This window comes from Bombina bombina, chromosome 1 (genome assembly GCF_027579735.1).
Source record: "Bombina bombina isolate aBomBom1 chromosome 1, aBomBom1.pri, whole genome shotgun sequence".
In the NCBI taxonomy this organism is placed as follows: domain Eukaryota; kingdom Metazoa; phylum Chordata; class Amphibia; order Anura; family Bombinatoridae; genus Bombina; species Bombina bombina.
Window position 1 is genome coordinate 599047801 of NC_069499.1, and position 14517 is coordinate 599062317.

The window sequence follows — 14517 nt, forward strand, 5'->3', positions numbered from 1 at the left end:
GTCAAAAGACGGAAGTGCAGCTGAATGGGATCGAGGAGATGGGAGGGAAAAAAGAAGGAGAATTGAGAGAGGAGGCGGAGATAGGGACAGGAGAGGAGGCTATAATATAACAGGAGCTGATGTTTGACAAGGGAAGATAACGGAGAGTAGGAGGAAACTACAAGAGGAAGGGGATTAGCATAGGCAGTCATAAACATAGCAAATGCAATGTATATAGCAGTATATCAGTGTGTGTACTACATGCATAGACAACTAGATGCACTGTTATTAAAGGGATAGAAAGGTCAAAAGTAAAATGTACATTTTATTGTTAGAAAAACAACAAAAAAATTTTTTTCATTATACTGCCATTAGCAAAAATGCTTATTGTAAAAGTTATTATTGTTTTTTCAGCGGCATATGCACATATGCAGTGTGGGCGTGTGTACCATTATTCAAGCTAATAAAGCTGGCGGTGTATGCGTTACGACTGTGAAGACTAAGGTGCTGATTCCCCAAAAAATTGGCAGTCTAGATGTGCTTTTCCACCCGACACTCGCTGAGGTGGCTATCAAGGAATTCTATAAAAAGGGGGCTGTCCCTGGGGGTGACGTACACAGGGAGAACCCGGCATATGTTTAAACTTTAATATTACACCTAATACAAATTAAATTACACCGTTTTCAGTGCACTGTACATTGCTGTTATTTTCGTTTGCATAGGTTTTCCTTCCAAAGTAATTAGTGTTTTGAGTATTTTGATAGAAGTTCAACAGCTTTTAATTTGCGAGAAAAAAACAGTGAGAACCGTAGGGGGATTTGAGAGAAAATGTCATATGCCCATGTGTTCAGCCCATTTTAGGTAAAAATTACACTTTGTATTTATAATTCATTTTGTATGATTTTTAAATTATGATTTCCATTGTGCACTTTTGTAATGTATTCATGTTCTTCCTATACGAAAATGCAGTATACGCCTCTTGGTGAGACACCCTTCAGGGTAAAAAGTGGCTTTACAGAATTCCACCTGGGAAATAGAAGTACCAGCAAACATTCTTAAAGAATCTCACCAGCCCAGAGACCTTTAGAGAATTGGGCCCTTAATTTGTGTCATGCAAGCCACTAGTAGTGACCCTCTAAGAAGATGTAGTGTATGAAGGCTGGTGCACGGCCCTCACAGCATACGTGTGTATGCTGATATAAAAAAGAGTAATTACTTTTACCAGAAACACTTTTGCTAATGGAAGTATATTGCAAAAATGCTTCTATTTAAAATTAAAATGTACCCATGCACATTTCAATTTTGACCTTTCTATCCCCCTTTCATAAAAAAATAAAACTGCATGTGATCTAAAACCTGTGAACTTTAGCATAGCAGAAAGGTATGTTAAGATATCTTGTAACTTGATAAGTCCTTTTCAGTGACATCACTTACAGAAGTAAACATGGGCACAAAATAAAAACCAGCTGTGAATGTCTTTGGAAAGTTATGGGATTTCATTTTGAGTGCTGATAAATTACTTTTAAAAAAAACTGTTAAACCACTCTTTACTTTGGTGTAAAATTGTGCTTTGCCCCACGGTCTAAAGAGATAAAAAAAAAAAAAAGCTGTAACCTGGGTTTTCAAAATTCTGCAAATTGTCTAAACCATCTAAATAATTTGCCGGTTGCAGACTTTGTGTTTTGGCCTCTATGGGAGTGTGGGATATGCACTAATTTTATGCAAAAGAAAGAGGTGTTTAATTTCCTTTTAGAAATAAAACTAGAATTTACTGCTTTGATATTTATTTGTAAACTAATATAGTATTTTTAAACGAATAGTATTGGAAGTGATACATTGACTACAATAAATCACTTCTAGCACAGGCTGCACAGTTACTGTTCATGCAAAGAGCAGATAGCTAATGTAAACTTGGCAGGAAACATACTGAGACACTTGTGCACAGCAGAATTCCAGCCTCCCCCTCAATGACAACAGCAACCACAAGCAGTAAGAGCAGACAATGTACACTAAGGGCTAGATCAGTGTTTTTCAACCAGTGTGCCGTGAGAGATCCTCAGGTGTGCCGCGGCAGACTGACAACAGTGCGGGGGTGTTTGTGAATGAATGTCAATATGTCATGTATAGTTTGTAGGAAGCATGGCATGACAGCACAGTACCATATGTATATATATATATATATATATATATATACACACTGTATATACAGGGAGTGCAGAATTATTAGGCAAGTTGTATTTTTGAGGATTAATTTTATTATTGAACAACAACCATGCTCTCAATGAACCCAAAAAACTCATTAATATCAAAGCTGAATAGTTTTGGAAGTAGTTTTTAGTTTGTTTTTAGTTATAGCTATTTTAGGGGGATATCTGTGTGTGCAGGTGACTATTACTGTGCATAATTATTAGGCAACTTAACAAAAAACAAATATATACCCATTTCAATTATTTATTTTTACCAGTGAAACCAATATAACATCTCAACATTCACAAATATACATTTCTGACATTCAAAAACAAAACAAAAACAAATCAGTGACCAATATAGCCACCTTTCTTTGCAAGGACACTCAAAAACGTGCCATCCATGGATTCTGTCAGTGTTTTGATATGTTCACCATCAACATTGCGTGCAGCAGCAACCACAGCCTCCCAGACACTGTTCAGAGAGGTGTACTGTTTTCCCTCCTTGTAAATCTCACATTTGATGATGGACCACAGGTTCTCAATGGGGTTCAGATCAGGTGAACAAGGAGGCCATGTCATTAGATTTTCTTCTTTTATACCCTTTCTTGCCAGCCACGCTGTGGAGTACTTGGACGCGTGTGATGGAGCATTGTCCTGCATGAAAATCATGTTTTTCTTGAAGCATGCAGACTTCTTCCTGTACCACTGCTTGAAGAAGGGGTCTTCCAGAAACTGGCAGTAGGACTGGGAGTTGAGCTTGACTCCATCCTCAACCTGAAAAGGCCCCACAAGCTCATCTTTGATGATACCAGCCCAAACCAGTACTCCACCTCCACCTTGCTGGCGTCTGAGTCAGACTGGAGCTCTCTGCCCTTTACCAATCCAGCCACGGGCCCATCCATCTGGCCCATCAAGACTCACTCTCATTTCATCAGTCCATAAAACCTTAGAAAAATCAGTCTTGAGATATTTCTTGGCCCAGTCTTGACGTTTCAGCTTGTGTGTCTTGTTCAGTGGTGGTCGTCTTTCAGCCTTTCTTACCTTGGCCATGTCTCTGAGTATTGCACACCTTGTGCTTTTGGGCACTCCAGTGATGTTGCAGCTCTGAAATATGGCCAAACTGGTGGCAAGTGGCATCTTGGTAGCTGCACGTTTGACTTTTCTCAGTTCATGGGCAGTTATTTTGCGCCTTGGTTTTTCCACACGCTTCTTGCGACCCTGTTGACTATTTTGAATGAAACGCTTGATTGTTCGATGATCACGCTTCAGAAGATTTGCAATTTTAAGAGTGCTGCATCCCTCTGCAAGATATCTCACTATTTTTGACTTTTCTGAGCCTGTCAAGTCCTTCTTTTGACCCATTTTGCCAAAGGAAAGGAAGTTGCCTAATAATTATGCACACCTGATATAGGGTGTTGATGTCATTAGACCACACCCCTTCTCATTACAGAGATGCACATCACCTAATATGCTTAATTGGTAGTAGGCTTTCGAGCCTATACAGCTTGGAGTAAGACAACATGCATAAAGAGTATGATGTGGTCAAAATACTCATTTGCCTAATAATTCTGCACTCCCTGTATATATATCATATATTAGGCTACAATGTGTGATTTTGTAAAATTTTGGGATGGTGATGTGCCACAGGATTTTTTTATGTAAAAAAGTGTGCCACTGCAAAAAAAAAAAGGTTGCAAATCACTGGGCTAGATTACAAGGTGAGTGCAAAATATTTCTTTCACGAAATTTGCGTGCGCATGTATTATAAGTTAGGTGCAATTGCATTACACAGAAGATTTGAGCTCACAAGAGCGCACTTCCATAGGCTTCAATGGGAGCCTCGTCAGACACGGCATGAGAACTAGCGCAGCGAACGTGGTAAGTCATGCAGCAATGGGCAGCAAATAACACATTAATATATATGTACTGTATATAAGCATATATATTTACAGAGAACACACAGTCCCCATACACCGCAATGTAAAGGCACTTTTTACCGCTGTTTTATTTTTTCTAACACCCCATACCTGCCACTTTAAAGCCCTAAAAACTGCTCATTTGTTTAATTTTTAAATTGGCACTACACCATTTTTTTTTGGGGGGGGGGGGCAGTTGGGGCACATTTTAAAATTAACCAGAGGTCTGACTACTTGCAATGGCTGGTTATTTATTGAGCACCCTTAAAACAGCAAATTTGTCCGTTTACGAAAATACAATAAATTAACGCTCAACTTGTAATCTAGCCCTAAATTGTTAAAATGATGCATCTACTGATTGGCTGTTTAATCCTTAACCTTATTTTTGGGGACAAAATGGCAGTATCAGGGGCATTGGTGGTCTAATTTGCAGAATATCAGCTATTGTAATTTAAAATGTGCAAAACGAAGGCATGCATTTTTTTATTTATTTTTTATTTATTTTTTTACAGCCTGGACTGGAAAATGTAATTTAAAGCTAAAGGGCTATTAAACTGAAAATTTAACAACATGTAATATTTTCATTATTGGAAGTTTAACATTGCAGCAATATACTTTCATTATTTATTTTGCTGCCTTTTGCTGTGAAATACATCTGAAAATTGTGCTTGTTTCACTTTGTCCCAAAGAAACTTATAGTTATCTACTTTTCTGTGGACTAGTGTTTTCCTCACCTTACCTTGTCTCTCTAGTTTTTTGTTTTCTTTAGATTAACAGTTTTGCATCAAAAATAAAAAAACACTTCCATGTCCCTTTAAACGAAACAGCTCAATTAAAACTTTGCATTTGTTTTTAGGATGATGGGATAATAAGGATAAAAGTGCTATTTGGCTTATGTTGTGTGTTTTGGAACACAAATATTAATAGATGTGTTTGTGACACTGCAAATTAAGGCCTAGTTTCCACTGAGGTGGTAAAGTTTGGAAACTGGTGGTAAAAACATTTATCTCTATTAAATTGATGGTAAATACGAGCGTTTAAAAATTGCTAGGATTTACCATCACTACAAATAAACAGTAGTTTCAGTCATCACTTACTAAAAAAAGGGGTTCTAAAATCACCCTGTACTACGAGTAGATCACTAAAATCAGCGCCTCCAGTCACCCACGGCACAGCACTCTTCGTCAATGAGGTGACGTTCCCACCTCTAAACCAATAGCCATATGTGTCAGCTGACATCCTAGCACGGCCACTGGTTTGGAGGTGGAAACGTTACCTCATTGGTAAAGAGCGCTGTGCAGTGGGTGACTGGAGGCGCCGAGTTTAGCAATCTACTTGCGGCACAGAAAGGGTGAGTTTAGCACCCGTTTTTTAATAAGTGATAACTGAAACTACTGTTTATTTTTAGAGATGGTAAATGCTAGCGTTCTTTTTTTAAATGCTTAGATTTACCATCACTTTAAAGTCTATGGGGAATTTCTATGTTACCACCAGTTTCCAAACTTTACGACCACAATGGAAACTAGGCCTAAGATGCGCCAATGAATATGTATGCCTATTCAATGTGTGACTGACTTTGCAGGAGATAAACAGTTAAATAGTAACAATTGTTTAAAAATAAAATACTGTCATGAAATAAATTATATTGTTAAACTAAAATATCCCTTCAAATTGACATGGAAGTCAAAATCACAGCCCAGCATATTACTGCAAAACGTATTTAGCTTTGTTTAAAGGGATGTAATATCCCAAATTTCATGATTTCAAGAGCATGCAATTTTAAACAAATTTCCAATTTACTTTTATTAATTTACTTTGTTCTGTTGGTATCCTTTTATGAAAAGCACACCACAGTAATCTTAAGAGCAGTAATGCACTACTGGGAACTAGCTACTGCTTCGTAGCTGCACTTGTATGCCTTTTGCCATTGGCTCAACCAATGTGTTCAGCTAGTTTCCAGTAGTGCATGGCTGCTCCTTTGTTTAAAACTATATACTTTAAAGGGCCATTATAATTAAAAAAATGGCATGCTCTAATCCATAAGAGCATGCTATTTTAACATCTATTGACCCTAAACTATTGTGTGGTCAATCCCCACCAAGGGGACTCGCAGAGCACTGCTGGTTGGACTATAATGACCTTTTAAGGTTTTAGCAGAGCCACATGAGCACATCCAGTGTGCAACCCACAGAGCATACTAACCAAGCAGCACAGGTGTCTATCTCAGCATTAGAAAGAAGGATAAAACAGCGTGTGTACGAGCTTCTGCACAATAGTAAAATTGTATGTGTTTTTAGTATCTCTCTATTATGTACATTTTAGAAAGCTCCTATTTTTTATATACACTGTACTGAAATTTGATTAATATATATATATATATAGTACTCTACAAAAACAGACTATGTACACTATGCTGTAAATGAGTAGCTTGTTTTAAAATGTAAAGCTAAAGCTGGTCTTCTTCTAAGAGAACTTATCTAAATATTGGCGCAGATAGAAATATGCCAGATGTTCCTCAAATTGAGGGTGTGAGAAATCCCATCTCCGGGTAACACGGAGTGCTTGTGACACCACATACTAACCTTCATACTCACAGTGTCCAAGGTTCAATGAAAGATAAAAGACATCATGACAGGGGAACAGTGCAAGTAAAGGGAGGGGGAGTGTGCAACAGTAAAGAAACATTACATATAAAATCTAATTTCCCATACATTTTTAAATTATACATAGTGGGGGAAAACTTTGCAATGTATTAGCTTTTCCTAGGTTTTGAATCTAAAAAATGTAGTTCTACTGACACAAGAGAAGCTGTGGTCGATTTCATGACATTCAGAACCCTCTCCCCCTACATGCCTGATATATGCAGGAGCCAATTTATACATGTCTCTAATTGCAAAGGAGGTAAGATAAGCAACACTCAAACTGAAGCTTATACTGCAGCACTGGGTTTGTACATTTTGCCAATTCTCAAGAAAATGCTGATTCGTCCAGGGCAGGTACATGGATTTTTCATTAAATAAAAAACTAAAATACACTTTGAAATGCCCTCATTTAGATAAAACAATGTCCATAAACTGACTACAATGTCCATTTAAAAGGGAGGACAAGACTCATTCACTGAATTTTTAAATTCATCAAGTGACCAACCACCAGAAGTCACAAAATCTCAGATATCTACTGCAATTAAAGTGAAGGACAATTTGGATGAATTAGTGCCCGGGTTTTTAATAAACCTATTAAAAACAAGGGCACTTTAATTAATCAAAATTGACATTTCACTACTTTTCTTCAAAAACTTACCTTTTAATCCTGGCAGCCACTGCAGCGCTTCCTCCGCCCGTAGCAAGTCCTCTTCACAGGTCCAAAATGACGAATCTGGCTTCCTCAAATCACGGCGTTGCATCAAGCCATGATCCCCTCAGGTGGAAAACTGTGATTGGAGGAAGCCAGATTTGTAATTTCTGACGTAAGGAGAGGCTTCTGACAGCTGGGGGAATCGCTGGAGCGGCAATTAGGATTAAAAGGTAAATTTTTGAAGATAAGGAGTGAAATATCAATTTTGATTAATTAAAGTGCCCTCGTTTTAGGTTTATTAAAAACCGGGCACTAATTAATTTAAATTGACCTTCACTTTAATTAAGATAAGATCTAAAAAATGTTATGCATTTTGTGATTTTTGATCAACTAAGTTTATGTAGACATGAAAATAAAGTTGTTTGACACATTACTTGCTTAGAAGTTTTTTTTTTTAAAAAAGACAAACGAGGTTGTCTTTGTCAATGCCATGTTAAATAAATTAACATACAGTTTTTAACATAATGGGAGTGCAAAAAAATTAATGATGTTGATTGCTAATACACATGTATACACATGTACCCACATACAAATATTTAATTATATATATATATATATATATATATATATATATATATATATATATATATATATATATATATATACACTTTTGAGCCCTTCCCAGTCAAACACCTTTTTAATATAGTGTTCAATAATAATAAAAATAATAACTTATATTTCAAATAATTTGCATGCTGATTTTAGCGTAGCTCAGTGATATTGATATTGCACCCTACATTATCAATAGTGATCCACTTGTTACCTGGGCCAATACCTCAGTCTACTCATTTTACAGTACAGCTTCAAAGGAGCAACCAACACCTGTGAATAAGCGTGCACGTCTATAGAGTCACTTCATATACCCACAATAACAAAAAAGTCCAGCCAGGCAGCACTGCTAAAATACAAAATCTTCTTTATTGTGAAATAGAAGCAAAGTACCAAGAATGTTACTAATTTTACAAATCAGTGGGAAAACAACCCACCACTGTGAGAATATTTCAATAGGTTAAAATATAATTACAACTAAACATTTACCTGTGATTTATACTGGTGCTTCTAAGGGTTTGAAGATTTGCTTCTATCACATGTGCAAGAACACCTAAGCTTCAAAATGGCGGTACAAAGTATAAAGATATGGAGCTTGACAAACCAACACAATCAAAAGTTTAAAATAAGACAACAGCTTTGAAAAGAACTGCAGTCATGGGAGGAAAAAACGTGATTTTGTGGTTGGGCCTAGCAGTTTAATGACCCTTTAAAAGGCCTTTATAACTTTGCAAGACTAGCACTAAATAACTATATATTTAATCTCTCCAGAAGTAAAGTCCTGCTCAGCAGCCATAAGAGTAGCAGCTCCCTAACAAAACACAACTGTTTAGTCAATTAAGTGCAGTAGTTGCATATTGCCAAAAATCACCAGTAGTTTCCTGGGCCACAGGTGTCACTCTACACTAGTCTTTGAGGCCCCTGGGGAAAAAGCAGAAAAAAAAAGAATATACTGTATGTCAGTTTTTATGGCCCCAGTAAAAGTGGAACAAAAAATGTGTGCTTTGGAGACTTCTGGTGGGTCGACAAACAAGGTGACCATAACTCCAGCGCTCTGGAGACCAGTAGACAAACATTCGCTAAATCAGGCCCTGTGTCACTGGACGCTTTTGGGAAATGTATTATTATTTGTGTGTTTAGTAGCTAGAAATTTATATGTGAACCTTAACACTTTTAAAATAATTATTTGTAGCCCCTGTGTTAGGAAGTTGTCCATCACTGGTGTTTATTAATCATTACTACATTTCTATTGTTTGTATCAATTTATAAAATATATTTAATATTGTGTTTCACCTTGCACTTAAAGGAACATTAAACTCAAAAAATGTATTTTATGATTCAGAAAGAGAATACAATTTTAAACAACATTCCAATTTACTTCTATTACCTAATTTGGTGCAATCTTTAGATATCCTTTGTTAAAGGAATACCAATATACATTGGTGAGACAATCACATGATTCATCTATGTGCAGCCACCTATCAGAAGCTGCTGAGCCTATCTAGATATGCTTTTCAGGAAAGATTATCAAGAGAATGAAGCAAATTAGATAATAGATGTGAATTAGAAAGTTGTTTAAAATGGTATTCTCTATCTGAATCATGAAAGAAACATTTTTTTGGGTTTAATATCCCTTTAAATATGGCAGTAGTTTATAAATAATCAAGTGATAACACAGGGCACTGGGCAGTAAGCAGAAGGGGAATAGAGGGGCATTGGAGAGTAGTGCATCCACTTTAGTTCTTCGCCAGTAATCTTCACCCTACTGCTGCCTTTTCTTATTTAAAATGTTTTAACATATATTGAGAACGCTGAGTTTTACATTGAAAACACAGAAATATGTCTCACTTTGCAACTGAATGAAATAAACAAATGATAACCAGAATAACCCTTTTTGGGTTACTGATGGTATGACAGAAAGTCACTAGCCAAAAATTTCCGCACCAGCAAAGTTACACTCTTTTTCCAGTTTTTGATTACATCATGGAATATATAAGAAACATGGAAAGACCGTCGTTTTGACAATGTATGTTAATAAATGTATTTTCTAGCGTTGTTATACAAGCTAATTTTTAGTAAACACGAGGTCTGGGGTTGGGCTGAAGAATAAAGTTAGTTTTTGTGGGGGGGTTTAAGATACTTCCGTATCTGATCTCACCAGTTCGTATAACCTTCAGCTTTTGTCTCTGTTGATAAAGCTATCAATTTCTAAACAGAAGTGACTGTCATATGTTCGAAGCAGCCAGTGCTGGCGGAAGTACGATTGACAGCCATTCTTGTATTGGCGGAAGTAACAAACATGGCGGAGGTAAGGCCTTTCTCCTGGCTTTTACTATTTGTTGCGTTCAGCGCTCTTACTATACGAGATGTATACAGAGGCCGGACCCCTCCAGCCAGCATCCAGACTACTTCAGGAAGTGTAGTAACGTCGGGGAGACCCGGACTGCGTTTTCTGTACTGGTGAGTGAAATCATCAGATTGTCTATGGAGGCACTTAGCAGAATTTTCGGGAAGGTGCATGTTCTATTTCGATATTCAGCTGCGTTAGTTTCACCTCATCTGCTGCGCAGCTGTGCAATACACACGTACTAGTAATGTGTATATAATAATAATAATAATAATAATAATAATAATATAGTTTTGACAGTGTGCACTCACTGACCATTTTATAATAATACCCCCTCCATTTCCAGAAATTTTGGGGCCCCTGACTTAACCATTGATCAGCCCCCCCTCCTTTGACATGTGCAATTTTTGACCAAGTGACTAAAACGTATATGCACTTAATTCTTAAGTGTCTATTTAAACTTGAAAATGTTGTAAAGGTAATAACATACACTGAAACACACACACACTCACACATAAGGATTCACATATATACACTCTAGCAAACACGCAAAGAAACTCAGACACATACACCCAAACAGACACTTAGCACTTGTTTACATTGACCTGACAAGTAATGAGGTAAACTACAGTTTTGTAAAAAAAGGAGATTTAGAAAACAAAATATGGAGTTCTGATTATCTTTTTGTAAAGGAAGATGCCAACTAAATGATGACATCAGCATGCAGTGGCTGAAAGGAAGGGCCCTGAACTGCCTAAACAATAATTTAAAGGTTATATGGTAGATTGGTGACTTCCGGAAAGGTCTCAAAGTCTGTAGAAAGATGTGTATAATCAGTAGTAAGGTCAAAATGTCCTAAAAAGGAACAGACAAAGGACACACACACAAACTCAAACTTGCACATACACCCAAGGAAACACCAACAGAGACAGCCTCAGAAAACACACACACACACACACACACAGACACCCACAGAAAACACATAGACATACACACCATCACTGAGACATCTACAGAAAACACACAAAGACATACACACACCCTCACAGAGACACCCACAGAAAATACACACCCTCACAGAGACATCTACAGAAAACACAGACATACATACACACACATACACCCTCACAGAGACATCCACAGAAAACAGACATACACACCCACCCTCACAGAGGCATCCAGAGAAAAAGCTCAAAGACATATGCACACACCCTCACAGACATCCACAGAAAATGCACAAAGACATATGCACACACCCTCACAGACATCCACAGAAAATGCACAAAGACATACACACCCACCCTCACAGAGATACCAACAGAAAAAAAATACATACACACTCATAGAGACACAAACCAAAGCACAAAGACATAAACACAGACACCCACAGAAACACTCACAGGAGGAAACATTTATGCACCTTGCATCCCCTAAATCAACAGTGTGTGACATGCATGATAAAAAAAATGCAGAGATCACTTTTTAAAGAATCATATTTGGAAATGTGCAAACAAAAATAATTCTGTGAATTCAAAATTGTACATTAATGATCTGGGTAGATGGCTAGATGAAGAAAAGTACTTTTAAAAGGTTGACATATGTTTGTTTTTTTGATATTTTCCCCAACCAAGAGCACCACTTCAAATATAGTGTACAAATGTTCCCATCTGTCAGCTGTACTTGTGGATTTTGAAAATGCTGTACTCTATATGGTCTTGGTGGAACCATAAGCTGTGGTACTCATACCATTAGATCTGGTTAAATGCAGGATTTAAGCTTGTTGGTATGCATTTCAAAATTAAGTCAGCTGTAGAGTAAACTGAACGGTTTTAAGTTAACCTGTCTCATTTCCAATACTGAGCAATCTTAGTCTGTGAGTATAACATGTTATGCAGATGTAAAAATCTTAAATAAAATGCCTCCTTGTATCTGGAAAGTCCTTGCATAAAGGGGCAGTAAACTTGAATGTAATATATATCATTTGTGTATTGAGGAGGAAACATTTCTGCATGGTTTTAAATATAGAATTTCTACCGCATTGTCAAATAATCATAAATACACTGCTGCTAAAAAAATGTGTTTTTATGGACCCCTGGCCCCACCATACAACTACTACCACACTGAAGTTACAATCTTAAATTGCACAAAGAAATAAAAAACATTTGCTAAGTAATACCTACCTCCTCTGCAAATGAAAGTGATCAGCCGTCTGACCCAGGCACACACTCTACAAACAAAGTGCCAAGTTTGTCTCACACTGCATAGTGGTTTAGTGCACACTCAGAAATCCTCTCAAATGCTAATACTTTACTTCTTGTAATAACATTTCCCATGCTCAATTAGCACTCTGCTGTTAGTTCTTGCCTCATGGGGCCCCCTAGCCCATTGGGCCCCTGACAGGAGTCACCCCTGTCACCCCCTGATGGCGGCCCTGTCCATTTCACTGGAGTCAAGCTATCAGACAGTTGAAAAATCCAAGTCAAGCTATCAGACACTGTTTTGGAGCTATCAGACAGTTATAAAACAGTAGTCAAGCTATCAGACACTTATTTGTTAGCACTTTCTTAAGACTATTAAAGGCTGTACCATACATATATGCTAATAAGAAATGTTTTAATGAATACAACAAGCATTTTTGTTATAAATGTCACTCAAATTAAAACAAAAAAGTCATTTTCCAGCATTTCTCTAAGCATTAAAGTGTCAGTAAATTTTTAAAAATAATGTTATATAATTCTGCACATAGTGCAGAATTATATAACATTATATCAGCCAAACATTATAAAACATAATTTCCCCTATTAATTTAAAAAAAAAAAAACCCCGCTGTTTCACAGACCCGCTCTCTGCTGAGCGGGTCTGTTATATTTACTCAGTGCATCGGGCCAGCTGTATAGTCGCAGCCCGGCCCGACCGCGCCATAAGACTAAGTGCAGCTCGCTCCTGTGCCACTAAATATTCACCAAAGCTATCTCACACAATGACCCCTCTACGCTATCACAAATTATGGGGACTTTTTACTGTGGAATTTTAAAAATATTGGGCCTCAAATATTCCTCATGCTTGCAAAAATAGGCACATTCAAACAATTTCACTTGGGGATAAAAACTAAATCTCCCATTGTGCCACTAAATATACCCCACAGCTATCTTACACAATGACCCCTCTTACGATATCACGAAGTATGGGGAGTTTTTACTGTGGAATTTTAAAAATAACGGGCCCCAAATATCCATCTAATTGAAAAATAGGCACTTGCCAGCAATTTCACTTAGGAATTAAAACAAAATCTCCCATTGTTCCACTAAATATTCACCACAGCTATCTCACACAATGACCCCTCTACGATATCACAAAGTATGGGGACTTTTTACTGTGCAATTTTAAAAATATTGGGCCTCAAGTTGCAAATTGGGCACCAATTTCACTAAGGGATAAAAACAAAATCTCCCATTGAGCCACTAAATATTTACTGCAGCTATCTTACACAATTACCCCACTACGATATCACAAAGTATGGGTAATTTTTACTTTGGAATTTTAAAAATATTAGTCCCCAAATGTCCCTCAAATTGCAAAATTTGGGGATAAAAATAAAATCTCCCATTGTGCAATTCAATTTTCACCACAGCTGTCTCACACAATGACCCCTCTTTATTGGCACAATGAGGGATTTTGCTTTTATTCATACGTGAAATTTTTGGAAAGTGCTTATTTCCATCTTAATATGAGGAGAGTCCACGGCTTCATTCCTTAGCTGTGGGGAATACAGAACCTGGCCACCAGGAGGAGGCAAAGACACCCCATCCAAAGGCTTAAATACCGTCCCTCATGCCCCAGTCATTCTTTGCCTTTCGTCACAGGAGGATGGCAGAGAAGTGTGGTAAGATTCGGAGTAGTCTCTTATGGAGGGTAGGGCTGTAACAATTACTATTCTTGGTGTTCTTTCTTATGCAGGGTAGTACTCCTCACTATGGGACTGGAGATTTAAGTAGTCTTGTCAGCCTCTCAGTGAGAGCATTGACGAAAAGTTAGGGTCTAGAGATGCAGGGAGGGAAAATCTTTCTGCAAAACCATCCAGACTCGTATTAACTCCTAAGCAATCCGTGTAGACGAGTTTCACTGCCTGCTTTTATCACTCAAGTTCATGTCAGGTGCGATGCAACAGACTGTCAAACTTGAG

At 37.4% G+C, this 14517-nt stretch overlaps 2 protein-coding genes across 4 annotated transcripts in view; one reads left to right on the forward strand and one right to left on the reverse strand.

Annotated features, from left to right (window-relative positions):
* Positions 1-10249, reverse strand: part of FAAH2 (fatty acid amide hydrolase 2) — a 59960-nt gene extending 49711 nt beyond the window's left edge. The window contains exon 1 of one of the 3 annotated variants that reach the window (XM_053698928.1): positions 10146-10249. The gene's annotated coding sequence lies outside the window, so the exon portion shown is untranslated. Of the gene's footprint in view, positions 1-7384; positions 7494-8476; positions 8546-10145 lie in introns of those variants that run through there. The other 2 variants (XM_053698929.1, XM_053698930.1) reach the window with 2 other exon arrangements.
* A 3-nt stretch (positions 10250-10252) lies between these two features.
* LOC128645721 (thioredoxin reductase-like selenoprotein T) overlaps positions 10253-14517 on the forward strand; it is a 51485-nt gene continuing 47220 nt past the window's right edge. Inside the window, exon 1 of the mRNA XM_053698931.1 lies at positions 10253-10447. Within this exon, the coding sequence (XP_053554906.1) occupies positions 10287-10447 (161 nt within the window). The 5' untranslated portion in view covers positions 10253-10286. The remainder of the gene's footprint in view (positions 10448-14517) is intronic.